We start from the raw sequence: 22659 nt of genomic DNA on the forward strand, positions 1-22659 counted from the left end.
GATGTCTTGAAGAGGGAAGGGTGGAGGGGGAATTTTCCTGTTTCCGGCTGTCAACCGTACACCGTTACAGTACAGTACGGCGTACAGCTTGGTAAAGTAGCCAGTAGAGCATCGACGCTTGTAGCTCGCCGTCATATCGCGTTTATCGCTGCTACATTTTTGTGAATTTCGTAGAGAAAACGTGAATAAAAAATTGACGTCGTACGTGAATGCGCTTCGATTTGCGGATCGTGAATATCCCGCTTTCGTCGTGTCGTTTTAACAGCGTCGTTACAGCGGCAACGCTGAAGCGGCGATCTACAGCCTACAGCCCCACATCGAACGAAGGGTAGGGTGATTCTCTCACCCCAAAATTATTAGTCATGCACGGCGGTTTACTCGGCGGCGCCGAACGAGTATCGCGTCAGCGTTGTTCGCTCGTTTGACGCTGTTGTTGATGCGATAAACGCTGTGCTTGACAGTGTCGATTTCTCCCTGCCATTATTCACGCCGAGAGCAACGCCCAACGAATTATTCGCATTTGTGTTCGAGTAACTGCATTTTTTTGCGCAAAATCTACGATCGCGAGAATTTTTTTCTATAAAAATTTTCGGTAACGCTCGTCTTCGTTTTGTCAAAACTGTATTTATATACGCCTAAATAAATCCCAATATTTCTTACATATGCTTATCATAAGTGTTTTATCTTAAATTTAAGAAACATATCTTAAGAGCATTAAAGACAGAACAGAAATGATATATATATATATATATATATATATATATATATATATATATCTGTTTGTTAAAAAATTTATCATCTATTAAAAAATTTTAACGAGATATAATATGATACATATTTTCATACTTTCTTTAGATTACATGATTTAAGCAGAGTGTGGATATTTGAATTAAGTTAGCGGCATCAAAGATGGCTTGGCGTTTCAAGGCATCCAAATACAAAAATGCCACACCTATTGTTCCCAAACCAGAGGCTTGTATTAGAGATATTTCTGTGGGATCATATCAAACCTATGGGAACAACATAGCAGCATCTGCATCATTTATGGCATTCAATGTTGATCATAATGGTATAAATTTATATTTATCTACAATATTTGTTAAATTGAATTTATCTACAAGTTACATGTTTAAATAATATTTTTTTCTTTTTACAGGATCCAGTTTAGCAGTATTGCCACTGGAGGATTGTGGTAGGAAGAGCAAAACTATGCCACTACTTCATGCACATGCGGACACTGTGACAGATATGGGTTTTTCTCCGTTTTATGATGGCTTACTTGCAACTGGTTCTCAAGATTGTCTTGTAAGTATCTTGATTTATATTTTCAGCAAAATATAAGGTGTAAGAAATATTATTTAGGATTTGCATTTTTCTACAGATTACATTAATCCTATTTGTAAAATTAGGTAAAGTTATGGCATATCCCGGAAAGTGGTTTGGAGGAATCCTTGTGCAATCCAGAATGCACATTTTCACATCGTCAACGAAGAGTGGAAACAGTATGTTGGCACCCTTCTGCTGAACATCTTCTGACTACCACATCATTCACCAATCTCTCACTTTGGGATGTTCTTTCTCAACAGGAGCTATTCTGTAAATATTTTGAAACTTTTATTGGCATTTGCATTTTATTCTATTGAAATTAATTTGTGATATTACAGCTAATAGTGATCACACAGAAGTAATTCAGTCTGTAAGCTGGAAGCAAGATGGTATCGTTTTGGCAACATCTTGCAAAGATAAGCAATTGAGGATCATAGATCCACGCGCATCTGCATGTATCGTAAACTCATGCTCAAGTCACCAAAGTATCAAAGATTCCAGAATAGTTTGGCTAAATAGTGACAGAATACTCACCACAGGATTTGATGCAGCAAGATTGCGTCAAGTTTTCATTAGGGATTTGAGACATCTGAATGAGCCAGTGAAAACATTAGAATTAGATTGTAGCACTGGGTAAATAAATGAATTCCTTTAATTCACAGCTTTATTTTAAATTAACTAATATCTATAATTGTTTACATGTAATGTTATATTTTATTTTATTATTTTATGTTATTGTAGTATCTTGATGCCACTTTTTGATCCTGATACAAATATGCTCTTTCTGGCTGGAAAAGGAGACACCACTATTATGTACATGGAAGTTACAGATAAAGATCCTTATCTAGTAGAAGGAATTCGTCATAGTGGCGAGCAAACTAAAGGGGTTTGTCTGGTTCCTAAACGAGCATTGAATGTAATGCAAGCTGAAGTTAACAGACTATTACAACTTACTTCTAATATGGTGATTCCAATCATGTATCAAGTTCCACGAAAAGTAAGTTATATTAAATATTGTCTATATGAATTATGTGCCATGCGTAATATATATCTAAATGTTTTATAATTTCAGACATATCGAGACTTTCATGCAGATATTTATCCAGACACGACTGGATGCGTTGCTCAAAATAACGCAGCAGCATGGATTAAAGGTCATAACGCATCTGTACCAAAGATATCACTGGATCCTGCTAAAAGAAGCAAAGGCGAAGAACCGATTACCGTAAGTAAACATTTTAATAACTATTGTGACTGTCTTCTAACAGCGAACTTAATATTGTACACATTTGAGGTAGTTTGATCATTAAAAAGATTAAAACACATATATTCTCTAATCATATTTGTAAATATTGATTGTATTATTATTTCAAATTTGAATCATTGTGCATGCTTTTCATCAACAGAATTAATTTTTTCGCATTATTATTCCATTTGCTTCATAATAACTGGATGTTGAGGATAAACATTGGGTTGTGATATGTCAATGTATATTTTTACTTCACACATAAAATGTTTCTTTAGTTAATATGCTTTTAAGTGGATTTTACTATATTCTAAAATTTTGAAATAAGTAAAAAAAAATCAATTTGATATATTTATTTTATATAGAATATATTTATCTTGTGTAAAAGTGTTATACAACATAATTTTTTTTTTTAATTGCTTGCTAACTTATATCAGATGATTTTATGTAATAAGTGTTTGCAATGTATGTGGTTTTATGATTATGTGGAATGCTCAATTTTAGTATGGCTGCTAAGAAAAAATATTACTTATATATTATGAATATAAGATCAATAGAGAATATAATGTAAGCATATTTTTATTATGCTTTCCATATTTGGTCTCCTTTTTTGCAGGAATTTATATTTATTAAATCATTTAATTACTGATTATGTTATTTTATTTTGCGCTATTTAATTGCTTTTCCTATGTATTCCATATATATTTTTTTTTCACGTTTCAGATATCCAATATATGTTTTATAATTTATACATTAGCACCATTCAAAATATTATTCCTGGCACGTGTAATATAAGTGGCAATTGATGTTGTAGCTTATTCTACAGCGTAAGTAATAGTATGAAATGTGTAAAAACATTTGTATTGCCTTTTTGCATAGTCAAAAAGTAGACTTCTTTTCTTAGCTTCTCGAACAAATATGATTAAGAGATTTTAAGTTTCAATTATTTAAAAGTTTATACATGTTTTCTGTATATTTCTGTCTATACTGTACAAAAAAAATATGAATTATGTGTATATAAGTGTGTGTAAAAATGTGTGAATGTATTGCTAAATTGTTCTTGTCGCAAAATTATTACGTCGTATGCAGAAACATATCTCAAAAGTGCAAAATCGGACAGTGTAGTTTGATTTGCATGCGATTTGCGATCATTAAGGAATTTACCGTACCTCCAGGTACACAAAGGGAACTTAGCAGCACTCAAAGACAATCAACGTGAAATTAAAGTAGAACAAACGAATCGGCAATCGAAATCCTTGGTCATTACCACGCCGAAAGGATTCTCGAAAGTGCAGAATAACGTGAACGAAAATGACAGTAATATAGAGAACGATACCGAGAAGATTGAAGACACGAAAAAGCCATCCGAAGAAGAAGAAAAGATTAAGATACAAAATGGAGGCGGTCAAGCCGTTCCACCAAAACCTTTACCGAGAGCATCAAGAACTAACAGCATCTCCGAGGAGGAACCAAAACCGGTGGCACGTCCACGTACTTCACCGAATCCCGGATCAGTAGTTACATCAGTGAATCCTAATGCGATCGGCGGATATAAGGTTGTAACCACAGTTTAGAAAAAAACACGTTATATTTAATAAGAGGGATATCTGATTTCTGTGATATTTTTGCGTGCGGCCAGTTAGTCCTATATTACACTTATGCCATCATTGTCATAACATTACTAACAATCATTTTTTTACAAGAATAATTTTTAATGAATCGAAAGGGACGAATCAATATCTTCTCTTTTCTTTTTTTTATTTTTAGCCTCGACTTGGTCCCAAACCGTTCCAAGCAAAATCTAGCAGCCAGGAATTTTCGTTTGACAAAGTCTTCTCTGTACCTGTCGCACCGAATAATGATAATACCAACGGGTATCAGAACGAAGTTAACAACGTTGTAGAACATAATACGGAAGCAGATAAGTCGCCGACTTTTACACCTAATGAGCGTGCAAAGGATGCGGAAAATGGCAAGAGCGACTCTAGCTCCATCGAGGAAGATGCCAATTCGAGCGATTCTGGTTATAAGCCGAAGACACCATGCACCGCAGAAAGGCGCAAAGTATTCGAAACGAAAGTGAAGGACGAGTCACCCGAAAATGAGGACATTGGAAACTTTGAACGTGGTACAAACAGAAATTCAATCGCCGAAAGACGGCGTCTTTACGAAAGTCGATCCGTATCGGTCACTGATGGGAATTTGGCAGAGAAGGCGATGGGTTCGCCGACTATGTTGAGACGAAGGGATTCCTTTAAGGCGAAAAGTGAGATGATTAAAGAAGATGAAACGAAAAAAAGTATTCCCATGCTACGGCAGCAGAGCATGGATCCTAAATTGGAAAAGGTAGAGCCCGTTACGACATTAGCTTCCAAGAGAACATCAACAGTTTTTGGTGAGAATCGTAACATGTTTTGCGAAATTTATTTTCTTGATACATTTCTTATTTTTTGATTATTATATTGATCCCCTTGCAGGAAGAGTATCCAAGTTTCGGCACTTGAAAGGTACGCCGGGCCACAAATCTACACATATCGAAAATATACGCAATATTAGTCGTCAAATATCTGGCGAGTGTGATGGCTTTCACGGTAAAATAATTTTTTTCTTCTCCAAGTATAAGATTTTCTATGTACATTTTAAAAGAAATTTCTAAACATGATAAACGAGACGTGATATCTCTACTATATAAATTTATAGCTAATCCCGATCGAGTAGCTGTACCTTTGAGTGGTCCGGGTGGAAAGATAGCAGTGTTGGAATTGAAGAAAACTGGGAGACTACCGGATGGAGTTATGCCAGCATTGGTCCACGGCGCGACTGTAATGGATTTTCAATGGGATCCATTCGATAATCAGCGATTGGCAGTTGGTAAAGTTTTGAAAATTATAATAAAAAAATTATTTTGCATATTAAATTTGAAAGAGATTAAGATAATAAACTTTGCTTGCGTTAGCTTGTGACGACGGAATAATTCGATTGTGGGAAATACCGGAGTCTGGTTTAGCGGAACCGACAAACGAACCAAAGCATGTTATAGAAGCTCATACTGACAAGATTTATTTGATCAAATTTCATCCATTGGCATCAAACGTTCTCGCATCTGCTTCGTATGATATGACTGTCAAAATTTGGGACTTGTCACTCTTAACGTCTACCGAAACAGCGATTGCAAAGATCACATTGATTGGTCATACCGATCAAATATTTAGCTTGGCATGGTCACCGTGCGGTCAGTATCTTGCTAGTGCATGCAAAGACGGCAAATTACGAATCTACAAACCTCGATCTAGCGACGTTGTCGTGAAAGAAGGGAAAGGTCCAGTCGGTACGAGAGGTGCGAGAGTTATATGGGCGCTCGAAGGCAGATATCTTGTTGTAATGGGCTTTGATAAGTAAGCATAATACAAATAAATATTTATATATAATAAAAAAGATAAAAAAAATACAGAAAGTGAAATAGCTGTATTTTATATATTTCAGAGTTTCTGAAAGACAAATTTACATATTTAAAGTGGATAATCTAAATACTCCTTTGAACACTGTTGGATTGGATGTTTCGCCTGCCATACTAATGCCATATTACGATGAGGATAGCTCTACGCTTTTTCTAACCGGACGTGTAAGAGATTTTTTCTGCAATTAAGCATGTTTTAATCATATGAGAAAAATTTATTGCAATATTGTTATATTATTTTTAGGGTGATTCTACAATATATGCATTTGAAGTAACTGAGGAACCTCCATATTGTTGTCCCTTAAGCCATCACAGGTGCAGTAGTTTGCACCAGGGTTTGTCATTCCTTCCAAAAAATAAATGTGATGTAGCCATTGTAGAGTTTGCCTCCGCTTTGAGACTAACAAATAATACAATAGAGCCTTTGAGTTTTACCGTGCCGCGCATAAAGGTACATACACGATCAAGAAAAAAAATAAGTATGAAATTTTTGATATAAAAGTGTGCTGAAATATTTGCTTATTTAAATCAGAGCGAGTTATTCCAAGATGATCTCTTTCCTCCAACTAAAGTTATCTGGAAGCCAACTTTATCTGCGGCAGAATGGTTTAATGGTGGCAACAAACAGCCACCTAGAATAAGTCTCAAACCACCTGGTATGGATAATTGTAAGTAAAAAATATATTATGAAAGTAGATTGTAAAAATAGATGATGATCTGCTCTTGATTATCTGATCCCCCGAGTTTTTATTCGTAGTAACTGAGAATCAGTCGCAAAGTGCAGTTACTCCTCCTCAAGTCGCAAATAAACCATCTACGACCCCTTTTGGTATATCTGCACAACCCTTTAATAGACTAGGATGGAATCCGAATATTAAAGCGAAACAAGAAGAGGTGAGAGCAGTTCATAAATAAATATTGCTATACAAATTATTTATGGCAAAACCTATATTATTATAATAAATCAGTTTTAATTGAGAAATAAAATTGCAATGCATATTTGAAATTGAAATGTATATAACTTTCTAATGACATATAGTATTGTAAAGTATGTGACAAATTTGTATCAATCATTTCTCGATCTTATTTATAGAATGATAAAATGTAATGTATTAGATAATTCAAAGAACTATTTTAAAACTATTTTAAAAAACTTTTTTTATATCATTAACATTCTTATTATACAAGGCATTTTTACTTTCATTCTATGTGGTATCATGTGATATGTATATGCTAGATCCAGAAAACTATGAGCCATTTTGTGGGAGATGTTATTCAATGTTCACTGGAACAAGATCACATGGAAGGCGTCGAGGAACATGAATGGGTAGATATCTTATTTGTTTCTTAAGTAGCTATTTATTTATTATTAATAGCTTAATTTTTTCATTATGTTTTAATAGTTGCTATGTTATGTCTACTGATACATTGTATGCAATCATTATTTTTATTTAATATTCTTTTTATTTTTTGTGCGAAAAAATGACTTGTTTTAAAGGTAAAATTTTATATTTGCATTTTAATAAATATAGTAGCAAAAGCACCAAGTTTTGAAATTGAAAGAAAAATTATATAAAATTTATTTGTAAAAATTGATGATGACTAATTGATGATAACTAATATTAAGATTTATTATTTTAGGACGAGTGAAAATTGAGGATTTATGGATAGATGCAAACTGGTGAAGAAAAATCTGAGCGTGATTGTTGGAGTATCATAAATTATTTATAAGTTAAAATTATATATCGAAAATGGCGCAAGAACATCGCAGTATTACTGTGTATAGAGAAAAAGAAATGCGAGAATTGTATCTGAGAGATACTTCCAATGATTTTCTTTTTAAGGAGGTAAGCGTTAAGTGCAGTGTTTTATATCAATTTATAACAATACTCATTTTTTTGTAAATTTAGCTTAAGATTTTTGTAAACGCATTTTTCAACGCATAGAAAAATAAGACTCCAGGCCTTGTTATAAATATTAATTTAAAGTAAAAATTTAAAAGCGAAATGAAGCAAATGACACGAGTGATTTATAATCTTTGATAATGTAATCAATGCAGTTTTTGATATACAGTTCAGCATTGATATAAAAATACTGTTCTTATAAAACCAAATACGTGATTATAGCTCTAGTCTCAAATCATTTTTCTTCAACTACTGATTTCTCATACATTTCTAGCTACAAATAATTCTATAGCATTATTATCACTATAGAGATTATATAAATATATATATATATATATATATATATATATATATATATATATATATATATAGATATAGAATATGCTTATATATCAAGTGAAATGAGAAAAATTTATATAATATGGTTTGACAATAGCTTCTATCTATTCGATGAATATCAGTTTGGAAGTTTAGTGAATGAATAATTTTTTTTAGAACAAATATGCTAGTATATTCATTACGCTTTCAGTACCAAGTGTGAATGAATATCAATTTTATCAGAGACAATTATTGACGAGTATTTAATTATTTACTGGAACTCAAAGTGTGTTAGACTGGAAGATTTTCTGTGTAAATCAGGAAGAAAATTCAAAATATGTGCCATTTGCGATAAACATCCAATTTGTCATTAATAGAAAGAAAAAAACCAGTATTATGTAGTATCAATATTAGGTCTTTAAATGTAATTATTCCTCTCAATGAAGTCAACATTCCTTATTTATCCTATAATGCTGCATTAGTGCCAGATATCTTTATTTTGGCAATGCCAAGTGTCAATAATGGTCTCAATGTATATGTCATATAATCTATCGTATATATATGTGATAATACAGCAAACAAATCGTACAGCAACACTGTCGTTGCAGAAATTGTGAAACAGATTTTTTTACGATATTTCATATCCTTATACGCACATATAAAAAAAGAACATTATACAAGGTAACTGATAAATGCGACGCGTAATAGACATTAAGTCGTAAGCCAATAACTTAATCATATTACGAACTTACGTCTCGATGACGTACTACAGATTGAACTCTCTGCAAGATTCAAAGATTCAAATATTAACTTGTAGAAAATGGTCTCTTTTATAATTCTTTATCAGATAGAATACTACATTTAATAATCGATCTTTTTTGTCTTTTTACACGAATATTTAGATCAGAATATTTTGTTTTTTTGTGTTATAGATTATAAAAAGTGATAATATTATCCTAATTAAAAAAGTTTTATAATTAGCAATTTATAAATCTCGATATCATTTTTCTTTGTAAAAAAAAAATCTTTATTTCGGCGAAACTTTTTCACCATATATTATATACATTGGCACATATACTTGAAGAATAGTGCCAAAAATCCATTACCAATGATATTTTTTGTATCTTGCATATTTTAGATCTATAAGATGTAAGATGTTTCAAAAAGCATTCGAAAGTATTAACAAATTTTCTAAACTTGTGTCAAAGATGGAGAATAAGATAAATTTTCATTAAAATTTGCTATTTATATCGTCCATACTTCTGATCTTTATATGAATGAATGAAGAAATTAGATACGACAGTATTAATATTTTTATGTACCTTTTTTATTCGACTATATGCGCGCGTGTATTAAATATTTCGCACAATTACAATTTAGATTTTTAACCATTTTGCATTGTAACCAGTTTTTTAAATCTGTTTACATGACCAGAGTACGAATAGTTGAGCACAATCTTTTACAGCACAAGATTTACGAGATGAAGATCCGACAAAACTGTACGAGACACTTTGAAAGTTTTTCGCAACTCGATCTTCTGCTCTGTAAATGATCGCTAAATAATTTTATATAATAATAACCTTTATATCAATCTTATACCATTCATGTATTTCAGCTATAAAATCTTTTTATCAAAAATCTCTAATCACTTTTAATTCTAATATCCATTTCCAGTATTCTCTATCTAATCACGCTACATTTCAGAGAAGTATAAAATAAAAAGTATTTTTATTAATTTTTTATGTAATTATAATAAAAATTTTTATATTAGAATCATAGACTTTTAGACAGCAGTACTACTTTTTACATCAATTAGTTCAGAAAGCATACATGGAATGTTTTTATTATGAATAAATGTAACTTTTCATATAATCATGTGATATATACAATTTTATAATATTTAGCATTAACTTATGTTTTTCTTTTTTTATTATTGACGCTATATGCGCAAAAAATGTAATAAAAATAAATATATAATATATGAATTATTTACTATATCCAACACGATCTCTGGGAATCAATCTGAGTTCCATGCCATGTTTGAGAAATACATTGCCTGAAAACATATACAATAATATTGATCATTGTACATGTAATACAGAGATATTGCAATATATTAGAAAAAAAGGATTACCTGCAGTTTGTTGAGGATTGATTCCTATACCATCATCTGTAATTATGGCTGATGTAGCTGCTGGCACTCTAAATTCCTCAGCAGCAAATTGTACTACAGCACTAAATGGAGTTACTTCTGGTACACTAAGTCTGCAATTAATGAAATAATATATGCATTTTATATTTTGGAGATATTAGAGAGAAATTGTAGAAGTATTGAAGAAATTATATAAAAAAAATATATTATATAAAGCAAAAAAAATGTATACAAAAGTAAATATATATCTCTTATGTAACGTTTTTAATATTTCTTAATATAAAAATGTGGTGATAATTTATTCTGTTAACAAGATAGATTTATTTGCAATAGAAGCAATTTATTTATTCCTTTTTCTTACAAATTGTGTACAAAAATAATTTGTTGTTACAAATCATATATTAAATCTGTAAAGTCAACTCAAGATATCTGTTTCAATATTATTCCATATCTCATTATCTGGTTGAGTTTTAACAGCAGATATTCTATTGTATACAAGTTCACAAATTACACGAGGACCACCTAATAAAATTTTCATTATTTTGCAAAGATGTTTATATTCAAATTTAAAATCTGAGCACCACTTTCCATCTACCAAGTACATATTTCGACCAAAGTAGAATATTGCATCAATAAAATCTATGCAAAAGCAATTGTCTTGAAGTAATTTTAAAAGTAATTTCTTCTCAGTATTTGCAAAAGCTATGCATATTTCGGGATCATAGTGAATTAGTTTTGAACTAAAAATTTGTATAATTAATTTTCTAATTACATCATCATGCGATTCTATTGTTAAATGCACCAATTTTGAAACATGACCATCACTTAACATCTTGTTTATACATTTCGCTACTTCACTTTGATCTTTATTAGCTATTGCCATTTGCCATGTCATAATTAATGCCTCATCTTCCATATTAGACAGTGGTACTCCTAATTCTTCTAAAGACTCTATAATCATATTTGTAGCAAGGGATTTACTTATTACTTGATTCAAAAAAGCATTTAATCTATCACAACCAAAATGTTGACTGTACAATTTTAAATATTCATCTACTATTTCAGTGGGAATGTAACTATCCTTTAAATAACGTTCTAATAATTTATCACAAGCTTTTTCCAAATCAGAGCATGTGATATTCCGATTTTGTGGAAATAATTTTCGTTCTGATTTGCAACGCAAATATTCTTCAAATGTCAATATTTTCTTCTCAGCTTGTATTTTTTTAATTGCAACTTCAATGAAATAGGCACAATTAAAAGCTTGTATCATGTTTTCTACGGTCATTTGTTCACTAACGATCGGACTTTGCAGAAGCGTGAAAAACACATCGATCGTCTTAAAAATTTCAGGGTTGACAGCTTGCATTCTATTGTAAGTAATTAAGGCACAAAATTTATCCTAAACAGCCACTTACACTTTGTATGGCAGCTTGGGATCAGACGTAAGAGTTATTCTGAAAGTAACTTTGTTTGACCTGGAACACAATATTTTGCATCAGTACGTTATGCATTCATTTAATAGGAATGTCAAATTGACAGAACATATGGTTCATCAAGACTAATATATATATATTCTGGATACATTCGCTTTTTCTAATTTGATATTATAAAAATTGTATAAAATACATACGCCATAGTTGTTTAACGAATATATTATAAAAATAGTTCCAAATGCTATCCAACTGTAAACACTTGTAAATGCTTGCAATTTTTAATAAGACTTAACCTCTATTTAGGTAAAGTAAGACGAAGCAACCATTGGCTACAATTGGAAACCTAACAGCTAACAGCTGCGGGTAAATTGCAGCGCACCTATTGGCAACCTCATATAACTATAATTGGATAATCACGGTTTAGTATTGCGATGTTACAGATACGGAAGAAATTCTTTAATTATTTTTTATTTCACTCTTGATAGTCATAAAATCTACATATTTTTATTGAACAGAAAGCTTGCCCAATCCCTAACCACTAACTTGTTCTAAGGTTGAAGGTGAAAATGTGATCGACAAACACAACCAATGAATTGAATAAACTTGCAAAATACAAAATCTAACACACACATGCACACACATTCGTAAGTTTAAAATTATTTATTATTAACAGAGATACAAAAAACTGGTTTTTTTTTTACATTAAATAATTATTATGAAATATAAAAGATTATGAATACAATTTCATAATCTTTACACCAAAATGCAACTGTGAACTTGGAAAATACTGATATTGTTTTAATATATATCATATTTTATATTTTTACATTCATTATAGATAACAAAATTTTACATATGTAAGATGATACTTTTGCTTATGTACATCTGCTTATTAGCTCTCATATTCTAAACAGATTCGATAGAGGTACTTTGATAAAAATGTGGCGCTGCTTCCAATAACATTTCTGGTTGAATAACAGTCAAATCCTTCATGTAAGTTTTATTCGTTTGCAAAATTTCACAAAACAGTAACCTAGAATAAGATAAAGTAGAATACAAAAAATTCTAATAAGTGCAAAGAAAGAATTTTTCTTGTATTTACCATTGCGGTTGTTGCAGAGTATACAAGCAGCTATTCGGATGAATATATAAATCCTTATTACCTCGAACTGTTCTGTACACACCTGTATAATGTAAATATGCTGCTTTAGGAAAAAGACCAGCTGTCAAACACTTGAGAATTTGTTGAACATTCCCTAAAATATCGACAATAGTTTTATTTTCGATCAGAATTTAATAGAGATTACATTTCTAATTAAATTTAAATTCTACCATTGCAAGAAGTCAGCGGAATGTCCAAACGTTTCAACATCTTGTGTATCTGCGTACGAATCTCTATGACTCTCCGCAAAGCCTTGTGATTGAGAAAATATTTTTGGCACCAGGCAGACGTTTTATTCTGTTCAAAAGCTGTATAGACATTTAGCAAAGTAAGAAGATCTCCCTCTTCCACCTCAAACTTGCGATGCGCTATTCTCGCTTTCAGAGCCGCTTGTCCTCCGCCGGGTTGTATGAAAATATTTTGAACTTGCAACATGGCTAATATCGTTGTAATCTCAACAGAACATCCCATTTCACCTATCACCCATGTAAATAAAAAATTTATTATAATGAATTTATTACCTTAATTATAATTTCATTCTACAGCAATATATTTTAGAGATTGAGAAAAGAATTTTGGTTCTACTCGATATCACATATTTAGAATAAATTTTTTTCATCATTATTTACATTATATTTTTATCCACTACTTTAGAAACTTAACAAAATTGTTAATATAACTGCTATTACCAGAGACGATTAAGGATTTTGCCAACACTGGCTCCAAAGGCATCTCTGCCATCGTCAAGCCTAACGGTGTCGTCAAATCGCCATTATTATCGATTGCACCTAATGCGTAAAGCAACTCTAATCCCGTAACTAAATTCTTGCTTGGCGGCGCAGATGGAAAATTGAATCGCAATACGTTGTCGATGCCCAGTGCTTTCAATTGTAGAATTGCCGGCGCTAAATCCGATCGTTGCATTTCCGGTGGTGTAGCTTCGAACAATCCAGCGTAAGCCTCTTCCGTATATAATCTATTATTATTATTAGTATTATAAGATCGTAAAATATTTTATTATAGCTTCTCTAATCACACGTTTAATCATGATAAAATAATGTATCTTACTTATAAAAATATATGAAATGCATGCTAGTTTTGCTTGTTTTCTTGCTTTACCTAAATGCTTTTCCTGTGCGAACGCGACCTGCGCGACCGGCTCGTTGGTCGGCGGAAGCTCTCGATACGGGTACGATAACAAGACTATTCGTTTGTGTTTCCGCTTCAAACCAGGGTATCTTGACGAAACCGCAATCGATTACTACGCATTACAAGTTCACAGTTACGTTATGTCATCGAGTCGAAAGCGCCGAGTTATAATCTAGAGGAAAAAGAGTGCATAGCTAACATACCATAAACAATATTTGGAATGGTAATGGACGTTTCCGCAATATTAGTCGCTACGATAACTTTGCGAGTGTCTTTGGCGACTTTCCAGAACACCTTCAGTTGTTCAGCATTTGGAAGTGATCCGTACATCGGCAATGGAAGCAGTTTCTCTGAAAAATAATATATATTATTTATTTCAGAGAAGAGGGAAAATAGATTGTTAATTTTATAAAAAATCATTAATATATTAAAATTTTCTTTTTTCTCCAACAAAGTGTCAAGTAACAATATAAATTTTCGAATTTCTCATTACAATAAATAATGAGAAATATCAAAACAGCATAGAGAATTAATTTAAAATATTGCTGAAAAAGATAATAGGTTCGCTAGTTTTAAAGACTACTCAATCGTCCACTTACGTTTACCATCTTTTATGAGCTTCGCATGTTCCGACAAGAGAGAGACGGCTTGGTCGACTTCGTCGAGTCCCGTGAGAAACGTCAGGATGTCGCCCGATTCTTCCATTTCATGTATTTTTAGAACGGTGTCTACTACGCCGTTAACGTAATTTGCCATTGGCTCTGTAACACGATATAGTTTTAATTAAATAATAGAAGAGTCATAACGATAAATGAGTCACGATAAATGAGCCACGAATTGCGTTTTATGTATACCTTTCAGAAAGAAAACATCTACCGGGTATAATCGCCCCTCGACGCTCATTATAATAGCGCTATCTTTGCTTGAGTCTTTGGTCATATTTACATTAAAGAAGTCTCGAAGTTCTTCCGCATCAACCGTCGCCGATGAGACGATAATTCTCAGACTTTTCCGTTTCTGCAACAATTAATTCAAATTTATCGAGTTTCGAGGGAACTTATGTATCTCAATAAATATCTCAGTAAATTTACCCTGATTATTTTTTTCAGTAATCCCATTATGATATCGGTTAAGAGCGTTCTTTCGTGCACTTCGTCTAAGATAATGACTGAGTAGCTTGTCAATAACGGGTCACTCATTAATTCTCTTAGAAGAATACCCTCTGTCATGTACTATAAAGGATAATTTATGGTTTACGATATCTTCATAACAAAATAATATGCATAAATGTTAACTGTAAAATAAACACTGATATTCTGATTTATCATAATATAAATTATATATGAAATTCAAGTATAAGAAAAAGAATGTATTCTTTCAACAAATTAACAACAAATTAAACTATATGTTTCCGAGTAAAAATCGTGTTTGCGTTGTATTTGTCTCATGATATCGCACCTTAATCTTGGTCGTTTCATCGGTATAATCATCGAAGCGTATACAATAACCCACAGTGGTCCCTAAAATACAATTGCGTTCATCGGCCACGCGATTCGCTAGAGAAGTAGCTGCGACTCTTCTAGGTTCCGTGATGCCGATCTTTTTTCCGTCTGCGCACCATCCTGCTTCAAAAAGGTACTGGAGAAATAATAAATATAGTTTATACATACACATATAGCGATATTATTTCGTTTCAAAACATTTCATTATATATAAAAAAATATTAATTGTTTGATGAAAATGTGGATGATATATGTATATTATTGTATGTATATAAATAAATTAATTACTATATGTACACAAAGGTGAATATATATACCATTGAAAAATTATGTGTAATTTTAGAAAATCTATTGTTACAATATGGGATTTTTTAGGCGAAGAAGGCACACAAAATAAAAACATATTTCAGAAATTGTTTATATAAAAACATTTTATTGTACATTTTTGTTATATAAAAATATACAAGACAAAAATCGGCCGTTAAAATTCGACGTGGGAAACCTTATATATCTCAAATGCAAATCTATCGACATTGATTGTCGGAATATTGCGAACTTTAGTTTATTTCCTTTCGTACACGTAACAAGTTTTTGCATACATTCGTTTTATTCGTGTTGCAGTTAGGTAACACTCTTGGCACTGGATTAGATAAAAATGCGTAACTGCAATCAATAACTGACCTATTTAAAACATAGATACAAGACAATTGTCTTGTAACGATAAAAAAAAAAAGAAAAATTTCAAATGTTATTTTGCGAGAACTTTGACTTTCGCTTAAAAGCTATGTTTATATTGTACATTGAAGTAAAATAACACATATAAAAATTTCAGTATCATTTATGAAAATAGCGCACAGAATTTAAGAATACATACTTATAACATATATGTATTATATTTATAGAAAACTTGCACTTCGTATGTATTTTTATAATATTAATATATACATTTTTAAATATTTATACAATCTATATTTGAAATATATTATATTCTTTCTCTTTTTCTCTCTTCATATTATATATGTATTTTATTAATAAAAAGCCAACCCAATTATAACATTAATAATACATACAAAATGTGAAATCTTAGTTTTTACTTATTTATAAATATATCAAACAATTTTTCTTTCAAAGCTACAATATTTTTCGAATTTTTTCAGTCTTTAATTTCTTTGTTTTGTTCCATGGAATATAATTTTTTATTCTACTTTTTAATACTATTGTTAATGATTATTGTGATGTTTTTGACTGTTAAAATTGTTCAATGTGTAAATTTTTTAATTATAAACTATTGTTTTCAAAAACGTAAATATTTGCAACATTACTTCGAAAAAATACAATTAATAGTAATTTAGTTAATTCAAAAATCTTCACAATATATAGTCTCATATATTGTTTAATTAAAAAATTTTTTCCTCAAACCAGTTTTAAAATTTTATTAAAAAAAAAAATAATAATTAGAAACAGATATGAAAAAAATAAATTATATAAGAAATCATATATAATCACATAATTATAATTTAAGAAATAATAAATATTTAAGACGCGCGGTTATAAATTCATTAAATGAATAATTATCATTACAGATGTACAAAATATTCACAACAAGAATGACAAATTGTCATGAACTAGGAAGCGCGTACAAGGAGAAGAATCGCAAACTCTCGTTCAACGGTGATATTTCCACATAAGCATACGCGTTAATATAATGAAACTCGCTGATAAGAACAAGTAATAACAGGACGGAAGGTAGCTGCCACCATACAAGTCTAACGTATTCCCAGATGCGATCGAGGAATATTGACAGAAGCATGAAATCCATCATCGCGTGGAAATTGAAGGTCTTCCAGGCAAGTGTGATAGCCCAGAACGAGGGGCTCCTGAAGACGATGGTTTGCCTATCATAGAGATCTTTTCGGTTGATCGGAAGAATACTGCTGTCGGTCTCCAAAAGATCCTGATATACGGATATATATCGATTCCAAGCGATGCTCGTCAGGGAAAAATGCAGACCCACCATTAACATGTTATACAAGGGCGATTTCCAGAACGGAACGGAGGAGACGGTACTGGACGTCAATGACGTTCGAATGGGCAGTCGTTCGTAGCCGGCGCGGCGATTGGAATTGCGTTTCAAAAATAGAAATACCGCAACCACGAGAGCGATGCAGCCGAGGCCATCGCAAACACCGTCCACAAAGTAACCGATGGAGCCAAAATCCGATCTCTCGCCGACAATATTGAGCCTCATCCTGGCTACGTGGCCGTCCAGATTATCCAGCCAGACTCTGACTTGAAACAGGATGGCACCTACTCGTCTGTGAGAGAGAGAATTCCGTGTGATGTATCTGGCCCCAATTATAGCCACCACTACATGAGATACGCTGATGATATTCGGCGTCAGCCACGTCCAAAGACGACTGATGCCCAGCAGGTGATCTATCAGGCTCGCCAGGGGACTCAGTATGTAGTGATTAGGATGATCCAACATCATGGCTTTCACCGTCACCGTACAAATCGGATTCACATCGCACAAGATTGGCGAAGAATACGACGAAATCCGCGTATCGTTTTCGACGCGCGGACGCACATCGTAATCCTGCACCCTGAAGTAAAGTAGTAGATCCATTCCGATGAAATACACTAAGAATAACAGCAGAAGCACCAGGAATGTCTTGTTGATTAGCATAGGCAACCACATCTTCGAAAATTGCGTCATTGCATCACTTGTTGTTTTATTTCTCTTAATATTCTTGTTTTCAGTCAATTAGCATACTAACTCTTTAATTTAACTTTAATTATTTCATATCGCTATTTCTTGATTTAGTTAAAAAAAAGAGCTTGTATATTTTATTGTCACGATCGATTATTATCCTTTATCAGTTAGCGTTGTTATGTTCTGAATTCAGCTTGTATGGGAATGGGCGTCACGTCTCACGAAAATCTTATCAAAGTATGTACATTTTCATTGCTTCGGCACGGATCGATTGCCAGGGGAATATTCTTACGATAAAACTTCTTCTCGTTTCTGAATACATTCCACGATATTTTTCGATGAGTCATATTTTCATCTTGATGTAATAAAGCGTTAATAGCTTGAAGAAAATCGTTTCTTGCATCGTAAAAAACTGACCTGGTGATGCGATGTTCAATAATAAACACTGACACTGTCTTGTAATAAAAATTAAAATCACTTCTCGACGTCGAAATTGGAGATATACTCTTGCACATTGAATTTCATTCTGTCGTGTCGTAGTCGCGCGATATTCTGAAATATTTCATATGTTTCTTAATTGTAACCGTTATCAGTATATAACTTTAGGCTTCCTCATAGATCAGATTATGGCGTCGCGTCGTCCAATGTTTTCGCTCTATCTGGTACAAGAGCTAGGGACACAGCAGTCAGACACGCGCGTGTATCCCGCCACTGACTTTTTTTTTTCTCTTTCAGGGTCGTCGATCGTCGTACAATCGTCGAGCCACGCGGTCGCGCCACGCTTAACGGAGAGGAGAGAGAGAGAGGGACGGTGGGGAGAGGGGAAAAAAGAGACAGAGAGATAGCTTGCCGTCAAGCCGTCATGCCGTTGTTACCTCGATCACAGGCTTCACTCCATTCTATAATAGGTCAATATTAGAGATCGACCCACGGCTATTTCTAATCCAATACAAGAAAACTCGACGCGCCCACCGGATATTGACGCGGACTGTTAAAATGTACTGATCGCAGAGAAAGGAGCTCCAGAAATAAAACAAACACGATAAGAATGACAGAAGAAGCAAGAGAAGCGTCTTTTCTCGTATACTTTCTTCGAATCTCTGAAGGCCATCTCCACGGTTAAATCTTTATAGTTAAATCATAAGACCTACAGAACTCCCGTACGTGAAATTCTATTTATAGAATTGCGCGGTGTTGAATTTCATTCTGAGATGTCAAGAGGTCGTATATATGTATACAAATGGAAAATGCTATTGCTAATAATGTTTGTCACATCTATCACTGAATGTAAATCGCAAGGCGAGAATAAAAATATTTATTTCCATAGTGCGTGAATAATCGATGACAACAACTTATTCAGTGTTTGAGGCCAACATGATAAATATTGTATTCCTTGTATATTTTTGGTATATAAATATAGATTGCGTTGGATAATAATTTCCAACAATATATGCAATAAAATTTTGTAAATTTAACCATTTTCAGAATATTTAGATTGTATTATGTGATATTAAAGATAGGATATCATGTGATACATTATCAAATATAACAGATATGATATCGTGTCATATAAGCAAATATATGTGAATATATATACATAGGGAGAGAGAGTCTATATAGACTCTAGGAGAGAGAGTATATATATATAGGACGGAGCATAAAAAATCTAATTGAGTAAAAATATCTAATTGAGTAATAAAATTATTTTTTTAATAACTTGTGTGTATCTTTAGAAGAAATAAATAATTCAAGAAGATGCCACAGAATTTTATAATTTGAATAAAGGAATCATTTCTTTTCTCTTTTTGATACTGTTTTAATGAGATAGTTTGCAAATATCTATTAATTTTTATATTTATAGAAATTAAAATATTTATATAAATACAATAAATATGGCACTACAGATTCTAAGTGTTCTTATCTAAAAGATATAAATTACACATTTGAGTCTCACCTGAGGCACTTGTGTGCTTTTACCACAGCCTGTTTCGCCTACTAAAACCAAGGTCTGATATTTCTCCAATAAATAAATAATATGATCCTTATTTTTAAATATGGGTAATCGTTGACGCTGCATGTCAAGTGCAAGTGAATGATGCGCATTGTAAACAAATTGTGTTGACGAGTGGGCATCAATATCAGGCTTATCCTCCTGCCACATACTTTCTCCTAATTAATAAAGTTGTTGAATAAGTAATTGATGTTTCTTTTTTACAACTTATAGATTGCAGATAACATGATTTTCTAATATATTTTCATTAAACTACATAGATTAGATTCAATTACAAATCTTCAAAATCATCTATCTGATGACAATATAAATATAATCATTATTTACCTCGATCTGGCATACTTTGCAAATCTTAATATTTTATTACATAAAAACAGAAAATAATTTGATGTAATAAACATTTGATCAACATAACCTTACCTGGTTTAGAGAAAAACGGCCGCAACATTTTTAGAGGAGATTGAAACACACTTTTTAACGTAAGAAAATTTATACATATATCATTAAACGAAAAATTATAAATTGTTCAAACAAAATACAATTAATAATTAAATATAACTGCATGTTAGTACTATGAAAGTATCTAATATTGTCATTATCTAAAATCTAAACAATTACAATGGCAAGTTTTCACTTGCATGATAGATGGCTCTTGCTTTGTCACTTAAAGTGGTTACCCGCGAATTTTATTAAAACGATTACACGAAATTATATATAAAATTAATATCTATATATGCGAGTGATATGCTACTGTCACACAAATACGTTTTGTTCGAAATATCTTCTTTTTCATATGTCTGCAAAATATATAATTACAGCAAGTATTCAGGATTGTAAATGAAAAAAATAATACATATTGTCTTGTATATAAACATATTTTTGAAAAATTTTATGCTAATATTATCACTGTATAGGAGGAAATAAATTTTATGCAATATAGAGAACCATCTTTATTTGTATTAGCTGTTGAACACATTTTTATCATTTTAAATCTTAAACATACATTTATTACCTCCACTGATTGACAATTATATTTATTGCAAACAAAATAATGTTGAAAATTATACAAACAATTGTTGTATGACTGAGATATTTCTGCGATAAATAAAATATTGGAACTTTTGAAACTAATATAACATTACAAACGCAACTAAAGGAAAGTGATAACTTGTCTGACAATTATTTAATTATTTTGAATATAATTTACAAATCAATAGCTAATATGAATTTAATTAAATCAATCAATTTTAAAATTGTAATAATTTTTCCAACTTTATGGCAACTGCAATTTTTATCAGACTATAATTTTCTAATATGTTATTAAAATTCAAACCAATTCTTTTTACTCATTAATGTTTGTATACATACATAGACATCATTAATTCTTCTCACCTGAAAATAACCGTTTTCGAGTCCAATAAAAGCTAGATACATCGCATCTAGTTATTTATGCATCACTGTTGATTAAAAAAATATTCATATAATTAATATTTGTATATAATATACATATTCATGTATATATGAATATAATGAATATGAATATGTACATATAAAATATATATACAAATGCCTTATAGTTAGTAAAAAATACACAATCGGATGTATTATTAAATATAACAATTTTAATATTAAAATATATTATACATTTTCTCTCTAACTCTAAAAAACAGTTGTTGCTTTAATACATTATTACTAAAATGTCTTTTCTACAAATCTAATATGAAAAAATTGCGCAAATTAATAAAAAAAATTATAAGAATATAAAATTTCATTTAACGCGTATGATTGTGTATTTTTTACTAATTGATTCACTAAAATGCATTTGTGTATATAATTCTATACAAAACTACGATGCGATGCGTCTAGCTATTATTGGCCTCAAAAGCAGATATTTTCAAGCAAAAAAGCATTAATGATGCCAAGAGCACAATGTACGACACCGTGGTAAAAGACAAATTATGTATATACTGCACGCCTTGTAAGACAAATTATACAATAAAAAGAAATATATTATAGTTTTTAAAAACGACCACACACGTTTCAGAAATCACATATAGATAATAGATCTCTTTTGGAAAGTAATTTCTTGAAAAAAGAAGAAAAGAATCATTTTTGCATAAACACATTATATGTGTTAGCAGAATTTAATGCAAAATAGTTTACCTAAAGTCTAAACTGTCCAGTTTTTCTTGTAAAAGTTACAGTTAAATAAAATATTTAAATATGTATGTTTAATGTCAGCTATAGAAATGACGCTCTCTTAACAGTTTCTTATCGGCGAAC

The 22659-nt window shown here is 31.6% G+C and overlaps 5 protein-coding genes and 1 long non-coding RNA gene across 8 annotated transcripts; 2 read left to right on the forward strand and 4 right to left on the reverse strand.

The window, feature by feature from the left end:
* Window positions 1-82: 82 nt before the first annotated feature.
* On the forward strand, window positions 83-8225 carry LOC126853304 (coronin-7). Of its 2 annotated transcripts, XM_050598918.1 has the most exons (18): window positions 83-328; window positions 856-1069; window positions 1157-1305; window positions 1410-1596; window positions 1665-1959; window positions 2068-2323; window positions 2399-2551; window positions 3748-4128; window positions 4340-4967; window positions 5050-5163; window positions 5273-5443; window positions 5529-5967; window positions 6056-6194; window positions 6274-6480; window positions 6562-6697; window positions 6787-6923; window positions 7267-7356; window positions 7671-8225. In XM_050598918.1, the coding sequence occupies exons 2-18, from the start codon at window positions 910-912 to the stop codon at window positions 7677-7679; spliced, it is 3651 nt and encodes a 1216-aa protein (XP_050454875.1). In that variant the 5' UTR covers window positions 83-328; window positions 856-909; the 3' UTR covers window positions 7680-8225. The 2 variants fall into 2 exon arrangements, with proteins under 2 accessions (XP_050454875.1, XP_050454882.1); XM_050598925.1 differs by lacking the exon at window positions 3748-4128 and having other exon boundaries at window positions 84-328.
* A 1331-nt stretch (window positions 8226-9556) lies between these two features.
* LOC126848217 (ubiquitin-fold modifier 1) lies at window positions 9557-12198 on the reverse strand. The gene is made up of 4 exons (XM_050588952.1): window positions 12037-12198; window positions 11822-11881; window positions 10386-10516; window positions 9557-10307 (listed from the first exon to the last, which is right to left on the reverse strand). Exons 1-4 carry the CDS (start codon window positions 12039-12041, stop codon window positions 10237-10239), a joined length of 267 nt encoding a protein of 88 aa, XP_050444909.1. The 5' UTR covers window positions 12042-12198; the 3' UTR covers window positions 9557-10236.
* LOC126858444 (uncharacterized) lies at window positions 10723-11815 on the reverse strand. The gene has a single exon (XM_050609165.1). The coding sequence runs from the start codon at window positions 11770-11772 to the stop codon at window positions 10819-10821; it is 954 nt and encodes a 317-aa protein (XP_050465122.1). The 5' UTR covers window positions 11773-11815; the 3' UTR covers window positions 10723-10818.
* A 158-nt stretch (window positions 12199-12356) lies between the features above and the next one.
* LOC126848342 (uncharacterized) lies at window positions 12357-13107 on the forward strand. Of its 2 annotated transcripts, none has more exons than XR_007687253.1 (3): window positions 12357-12483; window positions 12754-12832; window positions 12959-13107. It is a non-coding gene; the product is annotated as an uncharacterized LOC126848342 (long non-coding RNA). The 2 variants fall into 2 exon arrangements; XR_007687252.1 differs by having other exon boundaries at window positions 12366-12483; window positions 12678-12832.
* On the reverse strand, window positions 12485-21060 carry LOC126853399 (probable ATP-dependent RNA helicase DHX35). The gene is made up of 12 exons (XM_050599517.1): window positions 20797-21060; window positions 20320-20534; window positions 15609-15788; window positions 15242-15382; window positions 15005-15167; window positions 14750-14911; window positions 14354-14500; window positions 14121-14262; window positions 13691-13977; window positions 13172-13477; window positions 12942-13095; window positions 12485-12872 (listed from the first exon to the last, which is right to left on the reverse strand). Exons 1-12 carry the CDS (start codon window positions 20822-20824, stop codon window positions 12746-12748), a joined length of 2052 nt encoding a protein of 683 aa, XP_050455474.1. The 5' UTR covers window positions 20825-21060; the 3' UTR covers window positions 12485-12745.
* LOC126857123 (ceramide phosphoethanolamine synthase) lies at window positions 16060-19965 on the reverse strand. Its single transcript, XM_050606683.1, has one exon. The coding sequence runs from the start codon at window positions 18366-18368 to the stop codon at window positions 17271-17273; it is 1098 nt and encodes a 365-aa protein (XP_050462640.1). The 5' UTR covers window positions 18369-19965; the 3' UTR covers window positions 16060-17270.
* Window positions 21061-22659: the final 1599 nt, after the last annotated feature.

The sequence above is a fragment of the Cataglyphis hispanica genome, chromosome 1, assembly GCF_021464435.1.
Source record: "Cataglyphis hispanica isolate Lineage 1 chromosome 1, ULB_Chis1_1.0, whole genome shotgun sequence".
NCBI lineage: Eukaryota > Metazoa > Arthropoda > Insecta > Hymenoptera > Formicidae > Cataglyphis > Cataglyphis hispanica.